Consider the following 19,707-nt stretch of genomic DNA (forward strand, 5'->3'; position numbering starts at 1 on the left):
AGGGGGGAGTTTGTCGGACTCCACCCCCTGGATGGACGCTCACAACATCCCTAGAAACAGGATGGTGGATGTGCAGTAAACAACTCCCCTCCTGGCCGAGGTCTTTGGTAGCTCCCTTCCACCAGGTGGGACCATTAGTCCCCTATTGCCTACTCTGATGAGCAAGAAGGCTCCCAAGGCTCCCAAGGTCTCTCCCTGTCATGGAGGTCTTTAGAACTTTTTAATGGATCCTTCAGATTTTGTTTGAATGAAAAGCATGAGCTCTGCTGTTGTGTATAGCCCCTCACTTAAGGCATTGATTAAATGTATATCTTTCTTGAAAGCATTTGTACTCAGCTGGTAAGACTTGCAGAGCAGTTTACAGCTCTAAAACAAATGAATCCACAGACAAACAAACAGTTCCTTCTCTCTGCTCAGCATCCACAAGTAGTTACAGAAAAGGAGCAATGGATGTGGAAGCAGAAGAGGAAAAAAGCAAAGCCAGGCACCAGTTCTTAAACTTACAGTGTTCTCATGATGACCATGTGGGACAGAAATGTTCAGAGAGAAGGTGAGCCAAAAGATGGACAGGTTGCTTCCCTGTCATTGTGGTTCTTTGAGTGGTCATCTGTGAACTCACACATATGAGTTCTGCACATGCACAGAGCAACATTCAGAACATTCTAAGGCTGAACAGGGTTTTGGTGGGAGCCCACACACTCTCCACTGCACATGCTCCTAGGTGTGGCTCCTTCCTTCCAGCCACGTTCCAGTCCACTGCTATGGAGAGAGAGAGAAAAAAAAAAGGAAACAAGACATTGAAGCAGGGAGGAGGGTGGGTTGTGTGAGTTCACAGATGACCGCTCAAAGAACCACCATTACAGGGAAGCAACCTGTCCATCTTCTTCATGTTGTTTGTCATTCAAACATATGGGTGGCTGAACTCACGGGAAGATAACATGCCAAAATTCTAGAGAGAACTTCCTGGCCAAACATGTGCCCTTGAATCCAACCAGTAATGCTTGATGAAAGTGGAGGGCTGGGACCACGTAGCCACAGTACAGAGTTGCGGAAGAGGCAACCCATGCAAGAAAGTCATGGATGATGCCATCACGTTCGTGGAATGGTTCTACACATGAGTAGGAGGGGGAAGGCAAGTTAGCTGATAAGCGAGAAGAATGGTTGAGGAGACCCACTCAGCAGAACATTGGACCAATACTGACTGCCCCCTCCATAGACCACCATAGCACACAAACCATCTCATCATGGCTCTAAACAGAGCTGTATATTGCAACTAAAAGGACAGAGCTGTCTGAACCTCATGGGAATGATGTACCTCCTCAAGTGGGGAGGTAGTATGTGGAAGATATGAAGGCAAAACTATGCCCTGAGACATATGAAATTGCAACACAATCTCAAGGAGAAAGGACAAGTCCAGTTACAGGACAATCATGTCCTTATGAAAAATCAATAGGGCTGGTCATTTTGCAGTAAGCAAAGCTCACTAGTCCCAAACGCAGACATGATGGCAGTAAGAAAAGCCACCTTCATGGTTAGTAGGTGAAGGTTACTGGTGGCCAGTGGTTCAAAAGGTTTAGTTGTCAACTGGTTGGGGATCACAGATTGGTTCCAAGCTGGAAGAAGAGTTCTAAAACCTACGACAGATAGGAAAATTAACAGGAAAATAAAGAGAACTAACATTTTAAATTATAAACAAGGGTTGGTCCAAATTAGGGATACAATACCACACACATCTGTTTGGGTGCTTGAACTCCCACCAGTTCGACCTTCCGAACACTGGTCTGTGATCCCACATGCTTGCCCAACTTGGCATGTGCCAAGTTAGGCAAGCACAGCAGTCTATGCTTCATTCCTGACTGGTGGGCTGGCCTGTTTCAATAAGGCCGATTTTACATAAATGGCATCTGCCATTTACAGGATATCTACAGGATATATTTTTTATTTGTAAAAAAGTCTCCTCCACCAGTCAACACGTCATACTCTCCTGGCAAGCTCCTTACATGGGGCTGCCTTTGAAACATGTTCAGAATGTTCAGCTGTTAAAAAAGCTGCAATCAGACCATTGATTTGGACCATTTATATGGAGTACATGACTCCTGTTAAAACACCTTTACTGGCTACCAGTCACGTAGCAACACTTCAAAGTAGGGATGGCAGAGAATTCTGCCATGGATTTCAGTAAGGCTGAATGCACTGGCATTCGGCCCCCCAAAACCTGTGGCAGAATGGCCTCCCACCCCCCCACCCCGCGGAACCTCCCTGGAATGAAACTTATCTGGGGCTCCGGCGGCGGCTCCGGCGGTGGCGGCTGGTCTTTTGGCCGGCTGCTGCGGCCGCCATTTGCGTCCTGCCAAGCTGCTGTGATAGGCTATGTAAGTATTTACATAGCCTATCACGGCAAAGAGCAGGGACACAAACGGCGGCTGCTACGCCATTTGCGCCGCTGCTCTTTGCCGTGATAGGCTATGTAAATACTTACATAGCCTATCACGGCAGCCTGGCAGGATGCGAATGGTGGCTGCTATGGTGGCCGCCATTTGGATCTGCAGCAGCCTGGCTGTGGCTGGAAATCTGGCTGCGGACGGCCCTGGCCAGTGGCTCTGCGGAGCCGCTGCGGAGGAGAGCCGGCCAGGGAGGATTCCAGGGGGAGGGACGGAGCACCCCCCCACCGCGAATCACACCTGCGAAAAGGTAAGTGACTTTCGTACATCCCTACTTCAAAGTGCTGTTTGTGACTTATAAGGTTCCATATTATTTCGGACTAGTCCATTTGAAAGACTAGTCCCTTATGACTAGTACAATTCTCCCTTATGAGCCTGTACAATTCTTAATAGGCTGCCATTACTATGGATGACATCACTTCCACTCTCAGTTGTGGCTATTATTTTTTCCTGACTAATTGCTCTCTGGTGTTCAGCTCAGGCCTCAGGATAATAATGTAGAACTTGGGGAGGAAGATGCAAGCCAATAAGCTGGACCCAGAGGCCAAGATGGAGAAGACCTTCACAGCCACCATGTATTTCCCCTTGGTGCTCACATAGGTTGGCACAAAAGACAACCAAACACTGCAGAAGACCAACATGCTGAAAGTGATCAGCTTGGCTTCATTGAAAGTATCAGGCAACTTCCTGGCAAAGAAAGCCACAGTGAAGCTGATGAGGGCCAAAAGCCCCATGTAGCCCAGGACAATGTAGAACATGAGGGCTGAGCCTTCATTGCATTGAACTATGATCATGTCAACCTGGGAGTGCATATCAAACTCTGGGAAGGGGGGAGAAGTTGCCATCCACACAGAACAGATGCCAGTTTGAATAAGAGAAGAGAGAATGATCACTGATAGTGCAAGTCTCTTCCCAGCCCACTTCCTCATCCTGTTTCCAGGCTGTGTGGCCATGAAGGCCAAGACCACAGTGATGGTTTTTGCTAACACACAAGCCACAGCGATGGAGAAGATGATGCCAAACGCTGTTTGTCGCAGAAGGCAGGTCACTTTCCCAGGCCACCCAATGAACAAGAAGGAGCAGAGAAAGCAGAGCAGCAGAGAGGAGAGAAGGGCACACGTGATGCTCCAGTTGTTGGCTTTGACGATGGGAGTATTGTGGTGTTGAATGAAGGTCCCAGTCACAGCAACTGTGATCACAGAAAGGAAAAGAGCCAAGGATGTCAGACCTGCTCCCAAGGGCTCCTCATAAGATAGGTAGCTCATTTCTTTGGGAATACATCGGTCCTGGTTGTTGTTTGGATACTGATCTCCTGGGCATATCTCACATTGGTCTGCATCTGAAAATAAGAAGTATAGTCTCCATGTCTGAATACTCCACATATACTTTATCTTTCATCTAACCTAATCTTGCAGCAAACAAAACATATTACACAGCTTCCTCTTTTTTCCCCAACTTCCCTGATGCTTGCTCTCTCAGTTTGTCCTCTGTGTAAGGGACTGCATTCATATACTTGTGTATAGACAAAACTGACAGGAATTACTTTCAACCTGAAATTAAAACTTCTGGATTATTTTCCAAGTAACTTTGGATTCCTTCACTTACCCATTTGGATTGAAATACTCCCTTCTGGGCACTCAATACAATCATAGCAACACACTTGCCTCCCTTGCTGGACAAACATGCTTTGTCCAGGGTGGCAGCTCTTGACACAGGTGGAACTGGGCAGCATCTAACAGCAAAAAAAAAAAAAAAAAAAAGGAAGGACATATCAGTTGGAAACGGCTGTAATAAAGCTTCAGAGGTGCTTTCTGACTTTCAGCTAAGGAAAGATAACTACTTCTAGGTAAGGAAATCCAACTGTATTATTGATTTATAAGAACATAAGAACTAGGGCTGTGCACCTGCCCCCCCCCCCCCCGATTCACTTCAGATGCTGATTCAGATCTTCTGAATCAGCCCCACTTCACTCTGGACTGATTTGGACCTGATTTGGACCTGATTTGATTCACTTCTGATTCGGATCCAAGGCGAGATTCGGATATCCGAATCATTTGGTTTTACCTTTTCCGATTGACTTACATTAGAAAACAGAAGCGGCCACAATGTTTTCAGTTTTTATGGTAGATATATGAAATTTGGTGACCTGTCAGCCTGTGAGGGGGTGGTTCCATTTGCCAAATTTCAGCCAGTTTGGCAAGGAGGTTTTGTGCTTGGTGCAGGTAAATTGTGTTGTTTTCAGAAACTCAAACCAAAGGTAATAAAGGGATAATGAGAGAAGTTGTTGAAGAGGTGATTAGGAGGAGGTCACTACCCCAATCTCTGGTGTAGGCTTTTTTGAAGTGCAAAATGACCCCTCTCCCTTAATACTTTCCCATTCAGCTTCACACCAGATGACCTCAGGCTCTCTTTGGCTGAATGGGATACACATTACCTGGGAAAACAGGCCTGCCCTAGGCCAGGATGACCTATCCAGACTGCGGGTGATCCAGCCTGGCTACTGGTCTCACCAGAACCTCGCCCACTTTTACCCCCACCAGTACCCCTTAGACACTTCATATAGGGGTTGCTTTGCACCACAGTAAAGAAACAAATTGCATGTGTAGTGCTTTGCCCACTCTATATTCTATATTGTGTAATGCATAATAAATGTGTAGTGCTTTGCACAGACACACACACACACAGACACACACACACACACACACACATGAACAAAAGAAAAGGAGGAACAAAAAGAAAAAAAAAACCTATTTGCAAGCTAGGGGGTGGGAGTGGGCAAAGGGAGTAGACTATAAAGCCTAATGGAAAAGTGTGTGTGTGTGTGTGTGTGTGTGTGTGTGTGTGTGTTTTAGAAAGATAAGAGTTGAAAATGGGAAGGGAAAGAATACAGAAACTGAGAAGGGTAGCAGGGGGGAGGAGTCAAAGAAAAAGGCAAGGAAACAAAAGTACTTTTTATTGTTATTTTTTAATAAAGAATCCAGTAGAAAATAAAGAAAGGGAAGACTAGGGATAGTTGAATTGAGAAGGGGTGGGTGGGAAGGGAGGGAGGAGGAAGAGAAGGAGGAGGAGGAGGAGGAGAAGAAGAAGAGAAACTGCAATAGAACACACACACCACACAGAACTAGCTAGCCAATCCTCTCTCTAACCAACTTCCTCTCACAGTGAAACAAAAGCAGACAGATCTGTTATATACAGCACCCCTGCCCCCTCCCCCCGCCACCACCTTCCTCCACCACTGTCACTGATTGGAGACTGCTGAGTTAAGTTCAGCCCTAATCTGGCAACTAATGTTGCCATTCGCCAAGGCTCACCATTTCCCCCTCCCTCCTTCTCCTCTCCCCTTCCCCCTCTCTCCTAAAAGCCCCCTCCCTGATCTTTCACAAGTTGATACAATTTAGAGACGGGCTGTCTGGGCTTCAGAATGGCTCCGAAGTTCTGAGGTACACCAAGGAATTTCAGGGGTGACCTGCTTCACTTTGGACCACCTTGGGGCTATTTTGACCTACTTTAGAGATCACCAAAGCACCCCAATTCACTTCAGGATTTGGGATTCGGCCCGAACTGGTGCACAGCCCTAATAAGAAGGTAAGAAGAACTGTGCTGGATCAGAACAAAGGTTCATTTAGTCCAGCATTCTGTTCACACAGTGGCCAATCAGCTGTTGACCAGAAAACCACAAGCAGGACATGAGCACAACAGCACCCTCCCATCTATGTTCCCCAGTAACCGTTGTACACAGGCACATGGCCTCTGACACTGGAGGTAGCCATAACCATCAGGACTATTAGCCATTGAAAGCCTCCTCCTCCAGGAATTTTAAAGCCATTCAAATTGGTGGCCATGACTACATCTTGAGGGAGTGAATTCCATAGTTTAACTATGTGCTGTGTGAAGAAGTTCTTCGTTTTATCTGTCCTGAAGCTTATACCAGTCAGCTTCAGTTATGACCCCGCGTTCTAGTATTATGATAGAGGGAAAAAAATCTCTCCCTTTGCACATTCTCCACACTATGCATAATGTTGTCATCTCTCCCCTTACCCTCCTTTTTTCCAAGCTAAACAATCCAAGCTGTTGTAACTTTCCCTCATAGGGGAGATGCTCCAGCCCCTTGATCATTTTAGTTGCCCTTTTCTGCACTTTTTCCAGTTCTACAATATATTTTTTTAGGTGTGGTGACCAGAACTGTACACAGTATTTTAAGTGCGATTGCACCATAGATTTGTATAAAGGCAGTACAATATCAGCAGTTTTATTCTCAATTCCTTTTCTAATTATACCAAACATGGAGTTTTCCTTTTTTTACAGCAGCCACACACTAGGTTGACATTTTCATCAAGCTGTCCACCACAACCCCAAGAACTCTTTCTTGGTCAGTCACTGTTAGCTCAGACCCCATCAGCTTATACTTGAATTTGAGATTTATTTATTGTTTGCTCCAACGTGCATCACTTTTCACTTGCTTACACTGAACCACATTTGCCATTTAGATGCCCATTCTCCCAGTTTGGGGAGATCTTTTTGGAGCTCCTCACAATCCCTTTTTGTCTTAACTACCCTAAATACTTTGGGGTCATTTGCAAACCTGGCCACTTCACTGCTCACTCCTAATTCCTGATCATTTATAAACATGTTGAAAAGCATTGGTCCCAAAATAAATCCTTGAGGCACTCCACTATTTACTTTCCTCCATTGGGAGAATTTACCATCTATTCCTACTGTCTGTTCTTTAATTGGCTACTGATCCATAACAGGACCTCTCCTCTTATTCCATGACTACTAAATTTGCTCAGGAGTCATAGGTGAAGGACTTGGTCAAAAGCCTTTTCTAAGTCCAAGCAGACGATCTCTACTGGATCATCACTGTCTACATATCTATTGACACTCAAAGAACTCTAAAAGGTTAGTGAGACACAGCTTACCTTTGTGGAAGCCATGCTTATCATTTTTCAACAGGGCTTGTCCTTCTATATGCTTATTAATTTTATCTTTAATAATGCTTTCAACCAATTTACCTGGAACAGATGTTAAGCTACCCAGCCTGTAATCTCCCACATACCCCCTGGATCTCTTGCTTTTAAGCTGATGCCCAGGTTAGGAGTCTTTGCTGGGAATGTCTTTAATGTCCATCTTTTATTGTCCACCATATACTGCCTGTAATCCCTCATGTTTGAGACTCCCCTCTGTCAGAGCTGTGAGAAACACTTCTCACAAGGACTTAATTTGTTTCACCTGCATCTCTGGTCCTTTCTACATCAAAATTGGCCTGGACTACCCTCAAACCTTCCTCTCCTACACTGCCAAGTTTCAGATTTGTCTGTTGAACCATTTTCTCTGTATAAGTTGTAATACCTACTGCTTCCCCAGTTCCTGATTATATTGGTGGGATGTGATTCACCTGATTCACTCTTAACATAGTGCCATGACTGTAGCCCTATAATTACTCTGGTCCTCTCTCACCTGCACTTCCTCCGGAGTCATTTCTGGGCTAAATTCAAAGAGCTGGCTTTGCCTTCTAAGGCTCTAAATGGCTGGGAACCTTCTCACCTGATGGAGCATCTCCCCCTATATACCTACTAACACTTTAAGGTCATCCACTGAAGCACTTCTCCAGGTGCCCCTCATTCTGAGTCTTGGAGTGTTTCAACAAGATAGAGAGATATCTTGGTGGTGCCCCCAGCTACAAAATCATGTCCCAAGGGAAGCTTGGCTGGGCCCCACATTGCTCTCCTTTTGCCACCAGGCTAACACTTCTTGTTCTCCCAGGCTTTTAAAGTATTTTGGTATTTTTAGTGGTTAAGGGTGCAGTGCTATAAATTGCACTCTCGATTGCACCCTGAAGTTAGAGGCTTACACAATCCTGCAATGCAGCGCAGGAAGAGCAGCAGAGGTGATCTTGATAGGATTATTTGGTAAAGATGCCTCCTGCTAGAAAGGCAGTTAGCAGAGAAAAACAAAAGGCGAAACTGAATTAGTGTTTACCAGGCTAAAAAAGGAGGCCACACCCTTCCCTGTTGAAGCATAAGTAAACAGGTTTTACTTACAAATGTTTTATTTCACAGAGAGCAAACCCAAGCACACCCAGCAATGGTGGAAGGTCAAAGGCAAAAGCAAGATATCACAGGAAACCTCTCTGTAGGCTACAGAAATCCTAGAGCTAGCCATGGCCTAATTCCCATGAACTAACTGCAACACTGCCCCCTTCCTGTAACTTGCAGATGTGTATATTCCCAACAGATCTTAACCTCCCTGCCTTCCCACTTGGCATTATCCACTAGATGGGCTTTTTTGCCCATCTAGCAAAGATGTTTTGGAGGGGGAGGGAAGGTGGCTGGCAGAGGCTCAGGATAGCTCATATTCTTGCCTCTCCAGTCTCCTCCCCGCCCTCCGAAATGCCTGCTTTCCTCCTCCTACGAGGTTGAGTTCCCAACTTTGGAGGCCAGCCAGCAGGGTTCTTCCCATTCTGGCTGTGAGGGGGAGGGGGTTAGATTTCTGATTCCCCCCTCTGAGGTCAGAGCATTGTTTGGAGGAATCGGAACTACCCTATGGCTCCTCAGATGATGTCTATGTTATATTATTTAGCTCCCTAACTTATATTATTGAGTCCCTACCAGATGGTTTTATCTTTTATACTTGATAGTCATTTAGTTTTTGCATTCATATTATAATTTATGATGTACATAGTTATTAGTTTTATATTGTTGGGGCTTTTTAACTGGGATGTTATTCATATTTTTGTGTTGTTATTATGTTTTGTCAACAACTACAGAAATTTGCTTATGTGGCCTTAAATAAATAAATGTGTAATAAATAAATATAGGTCATCTCCAAGATGTTCTGATAAAATATCAGTCAACCTGAATTCCAATATCTGAAATATGTGTAAAAAACAATACTGGTGGACCAGATTACGATTACAATAAAAACCAGCATTCCCACCTGATGGAACTTGTGATTCCATACAATGGCACTTCCATTAATGGTGAACCCATTCTGAGTAGTAGCTAAGGGATCCATCCTTCCAACTCGGATTCTCTGGAAAGATTTATTGGGAAAGGTGATTAAGTTGATGAGGTCGTAGCCCCCTGCCAGGTCCCTATTGTCATCAAAAAATATTTCTTCTCCAGCACTATTATTGAAGTGGATATATCTCAGAAAAGGGTGAAGCTGGATTGGAGGAGGGAAAAAAAAGTTTACACGGTATTATTAAGTAATTCATTCATTGAAAGTTTTTTTTTAATGCCCTGCATCCTTATACATAACAGGGCAGTCATGCAATCAGAAACAGATTGATGTTCCTTCCTTGGAATTTGCCAAGTTCTGACATTTATTTATTTATTTATTTATTTATTTCATTGTTATGCTGTCCAATTGCTGAAGCCCTCGGCTTTCATTTAGGGTGCTTTCAGATGAAGCTTTTATCAGGCAATCATTGTGCCTCAGCCACAGAATTTTATAGGGTGTCTAGATGGTGTTGCTTCCATTTGTAACCCCACAGAGTGTCATTGATTGGTATCACTAGGAAGCCTTAGACATTCATTAGTATTTGTCAGTGTATCAGTACTACCAAAGATGAATTTAAAAGTACTTGTCAAATGTTCAAAACTGCTCCATCCAAGCTGAGATGGAAGATGACAAATGAAATAAATATTCTGATGGTGGAGTGTTTCCAGGAGTTCACCATGAACCAGTAATGTTTATATATAGCAAGTAAGACCACTGGACTGTCTATCTCAGTATTCTGGATAGCTCTCTGGGGAGTTGGGCAGAGACTTCTATTCTGCCCTGGTCCCAGAGTTCTCTTTTTTCACTAGATAATCCAGGCATTGGGCCTGGGATCTTCATCACGTGTGAAGCAGGTGATCTATTGCTGAATTATAGCTCCTCCCAATGGCTGGGATCAGCTCACCAAGGAAAGCTCCATTACCTGCTTTCCATGCCATGGCTCAGCCTTGACAAATATGATGATGATGATAATAATAGGCTTATGAAAATGTGCAGAGTGATTCTTCCCTAACCAAGGAGCCATCATAGAGTCCACTCTCACTTGGGACTGCAAAGAAAGCTTCGGTGTCAGGGAATGTTGGTTTTTCTCCCCAGCACCTCTCTTCTCATAAATTAAGACTAGGACATCATCTGCCCATATGTGATGATCATGAAATCCAGCTGTCCTGTCCGGTAACTGCTTCATTTAATATGCCAGGATATTTCATGTCTCCGTGAAATCATAGGCTAGCTGATCTCCATCATTCTTCCTGGATTCCTTCTTGTTTACCTGGCAATACCTAATAAGGGCAACTAAAATGGTGAAGAGTTTGTACCACCACACCCATTAGGAAAGAATAAAGTGGTTGTGGCTTTTTAGTCTGAGAAAATGATGAGCAGGGGGTGTCATGATGGAGGTTTCTCAGATTATGAGTAGGAAGAGGTGGAGATGGAGGTCTCCCTCTCTCATAATGCTCGAACTCAGTCAGCCAAATAATGGTTTGGGAATGAATTTGGGATGGGTGAATGGATGTCCTATTCCGCATGAGGCAGAAGAACCCACTACGGATGTCCTCTAGCTTAGCTGGCCTTAGAAGGGGGTAAGATAAATTTGTTAGGGCCATGCACTGCTTTGGCCCGAAGTCCGAGTCAAAGCAGGCCTCCTCGGGCTGCTTTGGGCCCCTCCTGAGGCGAAGCGGAGGGGGCACAAAGTGACCCGAAGCAGGTCGGGGGCTCTCCAAAACAGCCTCGGTGTGCTTCAGAGCCTCGGCATCCTGGCCCAGCCAGTGCCTCCAGCTCCTTGCCTGAGCCATCATGAGGAGGCATCGCCATCATTGTCGCTACCACTGCCATCAATCTCCGCCACTGCTGTCACTGGCACCGCCTCTGCCTCCTCCTGCGCTGTGGCCCCTGCTGCCATTGCCATCATCACTGCCACTGCCCTTGCCACCACCGCCATCGCTGCTGCCAGCTCCTGAGCCCTGGACACGCACCGGCTCTTGTTGCAGGGAGCCGCCATTTTTAAAATGGCGACAGGACATTGCTATTTTAAAAAGGGTGATGCCCTGCAACAAGAGCCGGTGCATGTCCCGGGCTCAGGAGCTGGTGGTGGCGGGTGGCCATGGAGATGATGGCAGCAGCGAGAGTGGTGGCGACAGCAGCAGCGACAACGGCAGTGACTCCTCCTCATGATGGCTGCCTGAACACATCCTCAGGGCCCAGGTAAGGAGCTGGGGGTTTGCACAGCACAGCAGGGGTGTCAGGGACCCCCAAAGCGGGATTTGTCCATCCAGGTCCTGCTTCGCGGTTGGGCCTGGGGTGGATCAGGGGGGCGAGAATCAGCCGGCAGCAAATTAGGCCTGCCTTGGAAGCACTGAAGTGGCTTCTGAGTTGGTTCAGCGGGTCTATCCACAGCTCCAACTTGTGTATATGAGATGCCCATCAAAGTCTCAGCCCCTGTCACTGTTCCAGGAAGAAGGTTAGATCCTTTTTTTCAGTAGTGCTTTGGAATTTGGGTCTGCTAACTGTTTTTTCTCCCCCGTGTGTGTGTGTGTGTGTGTGTGTGTGTGTGTGATGTAGGGATGTATGAAAGTCACTTACCGTTTCGCAGAATTTTTCGCGGTGGGGGGGAGGCACTCCGTCCCTCCCCCTGGAATCCTCGACGGGGGGGGAGGTAATCCGGTCCTCCCCCCTGGAATCCTGCCCGGTCAGTTCCGCTCCGCGGCCAGGCCCCGGAGCCGCCGGTCGGGCCAACCCGCAGCAGGGTCTCCATCCGCTGCTGGGCTGCTGCAGACGCAAATGGCGGCCGCCATAGCTGCCGCCATTTGCGTCTAGTCAGGCTGCTGTGATAGGCTATGTAAGTATTTACGTAGCCTATCACGGCAAGCCAAGCAAAAAAACCGTGTACAAAAATGGCGGTGGCTACGGCGGCCGCCATTTGCGTTCCCTATTTTTCGCCGTTCTAGCCTACGTAAATTTTTACATAGGCTATTACGGCAAAAAAAGGGGAATGCAAATAGCATAGTGGGTGCCATTTGCGTTCCTTTTTTCCGCCGTAATAGCCTACGTAAATATTTACGTAGGCTAGAATGGCGAAAAATAGGGAATGCCAATGGCGGCCGCTGTAGCTGCCGCCATTTGTGTACACGTTTTTTTTTTTTTTTGCTTTGCTTGCCGTGATAGGCTACGTAAATACTTATGTAGCCTATCACGGCAAAGACCAGGATGCAAATGGCAGCCGCAGCAGCTGGTCAAAAGACCAGCAGCCGTCGCCGGAGCCCTCGCCGAAGCCGCCGCCGGAGCCACCGCCTTCCGGAACATCCACCTCAGGTAAGCTTCGTCCCTGGGGGAATCCGTGGGGGCACGGGGGGTGGCAGGCCATTCCGCCACGGATTTCAGGGGGCCAAATGCCAGTGCATTCGGCCTCACCGAGATCCATGGTGGAATTCTCCGCCATCCCGAGTGAGATGATGATTTTAATTTTCCTTTATTATTCATTTGTAATGCTTCCAGGTTAGCTCATGATATTCTACCAGTTATCTGCAGCTGTAACTACCTGCCATGGCTGAAATTTCCAGAGGTTCCATCTCTCCCCGTCTGCCCTTGATTTCTGTTTAGCTCTAGATATACACATGGCACGGAGAGCATGTGCAACAGCATAGACAGCATTGTAGATACTGTAGCTCTGGCCAGACATTTCCATTTCAAACACATATCCCGAAAGGCTCTCAAGCTTCTCTTCCCCAGTACAGTTTCCCCATTTTGGCACATATAGGTTATATTGTGGGAGTGAACAGTGAAACACTGAGAACCAGTAATATTGGATTAAATACATTGCAGACTTATATGGATTCATGCTCTCGAGAAAGTGCTGAAATCCTGGCACCACATTTGTACGTAGAGTGAATGACAAGGTGCCGTTGAAGGATTTTGTAGTGAATTTGTGCCCAGCCGATACAGCAGTATAATCCCATTCAGCTGTTGTGATCCATACCCTCTGTATAGGACGCATATACTTAATTTCACTGTAGTACAAAAGTATTTTTAAACCCTCCAGAGTTTGATGGTCTCCATAGACAAGGATCACATTGATTTCACTCAATGAGAGAGTCAACTGAATTGGTCCCAATTTTTTTTCAAGTATTTCAACTGGTACAAATGCAGTCACTGCTGGGATCACCACCAACCAAGCAATGCAAATATCATTCTGCAAGAGCCTTGGTCTTAGGGTATGAAGGAAGTTTTCTCCACTGTCGTCATCTGAAACCATGAGACTGATCCAGTTCCATCCAAAATGCTTGAGTAGCTGAACAATCCCAACAGACTGAGGTTCTTCATTTGGGATCATCCGGTAAAAAGAAGGGAATCGAGTTTTGTCCCACAGCGCCCGATCAAAGGAGCCATAGCTAAGCTAATGGGAAAGATTTAATAATCTTAAAGGTGAGATAATCATCTCTTTGTTCTCAGTTATATCCTGACTCTGTACTAGAGATGAGGGAGAAATTCATTCTGTTTGCATTTTAATGTGAACATACCTAATTTTGCACTTTTGAACCCATATGTGAACTGAAACTCAGTTATCCATTCAAATTCTCACTTTCCCTAATTTTTCAATGAAGTTTGCCAACCAAAAAATGTATATATTTGTGAAAATAATACTCAAAAATGCATTACATTAGAAAATTGATTGCAAAAATGTGTATATTAGGCAAAATGCATACAAAATCTATGTGTTAGGAAAAAATGTGCACAGAGCAGTATATTCATTTTCATGCAAACTTAAAAGATTTTTGTTTTTAATTTAAGACTGGGAAAAATCTCAGTGTCAGGATGAAGTGAACTTAAAATGTGAAACTGGAATTTTATTTATTATTTATTGATTACATTTTAAACTAAAATGGATAGATTCATTCCTCCCTACTGTATAAAAATGTCTGTCCATGTTAAAATCTTGATCTTATTTAATAGTCACTTCTAACAAATGTTATGGTTTCTAATAGTCTAATCTGAAATGTCTTAGTAAACTTACCTGGTACTGTAAATATTTAAGTTATAATACAATACTAAGCAAGATTTGGAAGAAACTGGTTTTCTCAAGGTTTACATTTCCAACAGGCCCCATTCACAGCTTGGATTCTTGGGCTCCAATCCTATACCAATATAAAGAGATGAAGCCCTTTTGAACTCATGGGGTTTGCTCTTAAGTATACATATATAGGATTGCACTTTAAGCCTCAGGTTATCTTGCACTCTAAGACAGGGCAGGTTATCTTGTCTTAACTAAGTCATAATTAGCCACAGTGACCGTGGGGTGTATGTGACTGCCGTTTTGAATATGTAACCTCTAATCAGGGCAATTGGGAGTTGTGGAATGTCATGCGATCCCAGCCATTGTGGGTTAATTGAGGGTTAAATAGCCCACACTCAACCCTCGATTAGTAGTTGGATTAAGTGTGGGTTGTTTAATCCTCAATTAACCCACAATGGCTGGGTTCGCACGACATACCATGACCCCTGATTGCCCTGACTGGAGACCACATATTCAAAATGGCGGCCACACGTGCCCTGCACGTGCCAGTGATAATCATGGGTTTCTTAACCCATGATAAACCACTGTGAACCACCCCTAAGTGTTATGGGTTTTTGTTTACAGGAATCACCATAGATTCTGAAATGACAATGCAGCCAATTAAGAGCTCAGGGGGCTGGGCAGAGACATTTGCCCTTAGCAATGTTGATGTGGGACACAAGTAGATGCAACCACTCTCATTATGGTCGCTTCTAATTCTAAACACTGACCTGTGGTATTTTGTAGGTATTTAAGATATGTGCGGTCTGGATGGAGGTTTTGGAGGTGAGACCTCCAATAACAGCCATTAATTTTTCTTTCCCAACACAGTTGTAATTGGCAGGATCCCCCTGTCCCATAAAGAGAAGATCCAGTGTGCTCCAACAGGTTTGCAGTAAATTAAAAGCATTCTTGTAAATCTTGGATCCTAGTGTGGTGTTGGGTAACAATTCTGCATCCTTGTTGATCTCATGAATGGCAAAAAGGAAGGCAAGGATATGCTGGTAGTTTTTAGGTATTATGCTGCAATGAGATTTTCACATCATCTTTAATCTTGATATCAGAGTCCCAAATGTATTACAGCTTACATTGTGGTTTGCCCATCTAAGTAAGTTGAAGGTTGCCACACATACTATAGAAAAAATTTATTCAAGCTAATGATACAATAACATGTCCTAAGACAACATGAGTAGAAGTATGTAAATAGTAGATCCAATAAAGTGTTGGATCAGGACGTGGGAATCCCCAAACCAAATCCCTCTTCACCTGTGAAGCTCAATCAGAGTGCAATTCTGTTCCCAGTTAGCTAGGCATAAACCCTGGTAACCTCAGTGGGACTTACTTCTGAAGAAGTGTGAACAGGCTGCCCTATACATATCTGCTGTAAGGCACTATCTCTCTTCCTAACCAACCTTACTAAATTGTTGTGAAGATCTGATGTCCCCGTGAGCTTTGTATAGCAAGCACAGGAAAGAAAGAAATGACTTGAAGCAAAGAGCCATTGGTGGTGGGTAGATTTCAATGCATGCCTTTGTGCTTCCCTCACCTCATGGAGGAACCCATCCTTCCCACCCCATCTTCTCTCCAGCCTCTCTCTTGTTCACATCGCCTTTTCTCATATCTCTTTCCCTCCCACCCCCCTCTCTCTCTCCACCATCCTGCCCATCTCTCCCTCTTTGCCCCGACTGTGATTCATTCTCTGTTGGTTGACAGAGCATGTTGACCAGAAATTTCTCTTTCTTTCTTTCTTTCTTTCTTTCTTTCTTTCTTTCTTTCTTTATTTCATCTCATTTCTATACCGCTCAATAGCCGAAGCTCTCTGGGCGGTTCACAAAAATTAAAACCAAACAGCACACAATAAAACCATTTAAATTATATAGAACATTAAAATCACAATATAACAATACAACCACAATAAAACCGAGGAGCAGTGCAGGAGTTTAAAATACAGATTTAAAACAGCAAAGCTAAAAGTCTAGAAAGCTAAAATGCTAAAATGCCTGGGAAAATAAAAAGGTCTTCACCTGGCGCCGAAAGGAATACAATGTAGGTGCCAGGCGAACCTCACTAGGGAGCTCGTTCCAGAGCCGGGGTGCCACGGCAGAAAAAGCTCTCCTCCTAGTAGCCACCCACCTCACTTCCTTTGGCAGGGGCTCATGGAAAAGGGCCACTGAGGATGATCTTAACGTCCGGGCAGGCACATACGGGAGGATGCGATCCTTCCGATAACCTGGCCCCAAGCTGTTAAGGGCTTTAAATGTTAATACCAGCACTTTGAATTGGGCCCGGAAATGGACCGGCAGCCAGTGCAGCTGAAAAAGTACTGGCGTAATATGAGCTCGCAGGCCAGTCCCTGTTAACAATCTTGCTGCCCTATTTTGGACCAGCTGAAGTTTCCGGACCGTTTTCAAAGGCAGCCCCACGTATAACGCATTGCAGTAATCCAGACGAGAAGTTATCAGAGCATGGATCACTGTAGCTAGGCTATCTCTGTCCAGATAAGGGCGTAGTTGGTATACCAGCCTAAGCTGATAAAAAGTGCTCCGTGCCACTGAGTTCACCTGTGCCTCAAGTGACAGTTCTGGATTCAAGAGCACCCCCAAACTACTAATGTGATCCTTCAGGATCACCTCTTGAGATGGTCCCTGTTTTTCCAGACAGCCCTTCTGGTTTTCAGGGGTGGGGGCATATTTTTGGATTTGACTTTTCTTCATTTACCCATGTCAATATTTGGGCCACTCATAGCCATCTATGACAGTCTGGATGGATCAGGATTGCCTGGCTGAAGGCAGGACATTTTCAGTAGCTCACATTTTTTTGTCTCCATTCAGAAGCAGATCTAATGTTGGCCTTCTGCTGGTTGTTTCTCCTAGTTGGTGTGGTGGAAAGTTATTCTGGATGTACACCACCACATTTAGAGAAGAATAAAAGAAAGAGACAGGCTGGTTCTTAAAAGCAATGATTTATTTTGTCAAGCTAACAATGATAATTAGCCATAGGGCAGAACATTTTTCGTGAAAGAACTACTTACAGTGCTTTTACTGAAGAGTAATCTGGGCGTTCTATAAAGTTCAACACAGTGAAGCTGGGAAGTGAAATGGATACAAATTCACCAATGATTATCTCATCTGAAGGACTGTATGAATGAGTTCGAATTGTTGTCTTCCAACTACATATGGAGGAATTCAAACTCTTGCTGGAAGAATAATGCATCACTAGCAGAAGCAAAACCAGACGGAATGCTGGCGAATGTATGATCAAGCCCAGTCCCAAACCTTTCATGATCACTGATGGCCACTAGTATCCATCCTGGTAAAATATGCAGAAAAGCTGGCCTCTGCTTCAAGGTGGAGCAAGTTGCCTGGACAGCAGTCTTTATAGACTCCGCACAGAATATCACGCTTGAAATTTCTGTTTTTGGTATATAATTTGCACAGGGCCTGTGATGCCCCATGTGGCTTCCGAAAATAGCACTGCTGATTACAGTAATTTTAATAATTCCGGGGCAGGTCATCTCTTTTGCCTAAGTCCTCACATCTCAGGATGAGCAATAAAAACATGTCTCTGTGATCCCACTCGAGGGCATTTTCTGCTCAGACTTGGAACAGTACAACTCTCCAGACAACTATGTTGGGGTGAAGCCGCCTCTTGGAGAGTTTCCTAACTTTCTGAATAGATAAGGATTGCCATCGTTCCAAAGGGAAGGAACAGGATGGTGGATGTCCAATCGACATGACGACATCCCTATCCTGATGAAGGACGTTGGAAGCTGTCTTCTACTAAGCCAGACCATTAGTCCGCTACTGTCTCCTCTGCCTAGCAAGGTTGCTTCCAAGACTCTCAAAGGTCCCTCCCTCCCTGCTCTGCAAACTGAGACCCTTTTAACTGGATCACGATCACTAATGAAGCAGCATTACCCTTCTATCACTTCTACTGTTGCCTTCACACACATCAGTATGTTCTCTCCCCAAAGCAGCCAAAGGGTCTCTTCCGTGGGTGCGTCTGTCTTGGTGCCCTCTGTATATGTTGACTACCTCTCAGTGCCACATCCTGAGGTGTTGGTGTGAAAGCCAATGCCACTGGGGCTGCCCTCCTGTGGGGCAACATGGCATGGCTATCAAGGGGGGTGAATTATGGATGCCAGTAAAGATGGCAGAATGGGAGTCAATCCGATCTAACCCGCTGAACACAATCCACTGGAGAATTCTTTCCTACATACCTCACTGAAATGAATGGCAGCTCTAAAAGAATAAAGGTATAGTGGAGTAGCCAGCCAAGCCATCTGTTGCAAGCATGAAGGTTGCACTGGGCATGAACAGGCTGCCTGTTCACCAGAACTCCCCATTCTGTTCAAAGGGAGCATTACCTCCAATATGTATTAATATGTGCACATCCTCTGATCCCTCCATTGTAACTGGAGGGGTACCTTTCATGCTCCACTACTGTTGTTATTATTTTAACGTATTAACAATATTTATATACCACCCTTCATTGTCAAATCACAAGCTGGTGTGCCAAATCCAGAAAACAAGAATTAAAATTAACAATAAAAGCAGATTAAAAATCTACTAGGCTAGGTATGAAAATCAGCAAATGCTTGGGTAAACAGAGGAGCTTTCAACAGGTGTCAAAAAGTCATCAAACATGTGACCTGTCACACTACAGGGGTGGGGGAATTCCAAAGGCAGAGGCCACGACAGAAAAGGCAATATTCTTTTTGCAGAACACATTTCTTCCCATCAGGCTGTCTGTCTGTACATCAGACAGAGAAATGGAGTAAGCAATGAGCTGGATGGACGCTAACAAATCAAAGCTTAATGCAGGTAACGGAGAGATGCTGTGGGTAGGTGATCCAGAGGACCATGATGCTGATATGTGGCCTGTCCCACGTGCGGATGCGTGCCCCCCTAAGGATTGGTTCCACTCTTTGGGGATGCTTCTAGAACCAGGTTTACTGCTCCATGACCATGAGCGACTACTGTAGCAGAAATTGTCTTCACCCACTTCACTGGTTTCATCATCTACACCCTTCTGGAAATAAAGTATCTGCGGACAGTTATCTATCCAGGTGAAGAACACCTAATTACCTGGAATGAGTTCAGATCTCCAGGGCCAGATGAACTGCACCCTAGAGTCATAAAGGAACTGGCAGAAGAACTCTCAGAACCGCTGTCTATTCTCTTTGAGGAATCATGGAGGACGGGTGAAGTGCCAGAC

General features: G+C 45.0%; 1 protein-coding gene across 1 annotated transcript; it reads right to left on the reverse strand.

Annotated features, from left to right (window-relative positions):
* Nucleotides 1–2,881: 2,881 nt before the first annotated feature.
* Nucleotides 2,882–17,619, reverse strand: LOC146342403 (vomeronasal type-2 receptor 26-like). The gene is made up of 7 exons (XM_084808530.1): nucleotides 17,533–17,619; nucleotides 17,096–17,097; nucleotides 15,222–15,513; nucleotides 12,979–13,833; nucleotides 9,378–9,605; nucleotides 4,047–4,173; nucleotides 2,882–3,780 (listed from the first exon to the last, which is right to left on the reverse strand). Exons 3-7 carry the CDS (start codon nucleotides 15,348–15,350, stop codon nucleotides 2,882–2,884), a joined length of 2,238 nt encoding a protein of 745 aa, XP_084664656.1. The 5' UTR covers nucleotides 15,351–15,513; nucleotides 17,096–17,097; nucleotides 17,533–17,619.
* Nucleotides 17,620–19,707: the final 2,088 nt, after the last annotated feature.

This window comes from Heloderma suspectum, chromosome 6, assembly GCF_057233095.1.
Source record: "Heloderma suspectum isolate Gila_16-S chromosome 6, 16-S_ref, whole genome shotgun sequence".
NCBI lineage: Eukaryota > Metazoa > Chordata > Lepidosauria > Squamata > Helodermatidae > Heloderma > Heloderma suspectum.

Bases quoted from the DNA above. Each gene is read 5' to 3' on its own strand.
- LOC146342403 (XM_084808530.1), bottom strand. From the start codon at position 15,350: ATGGGACAGGGGGATCCTGCCAATTACAACTGTGTTGGGAAAGAAAAA. The intron at 4,174-9,377 runs GTGGGAATGCTG...TTTTGCTGTTAG, and splicing joins GGAATCACAAGTTCCATCAG to ATGCTGCCCAGTTCCACCTG. The intron at 3,781-4,046 runs GTAAGTGAAGGA...TCTTATTTTCAG, and splicing joins GAGTATTTCAATCCAAATGG to ATGCAGACCAATGTGAGATA.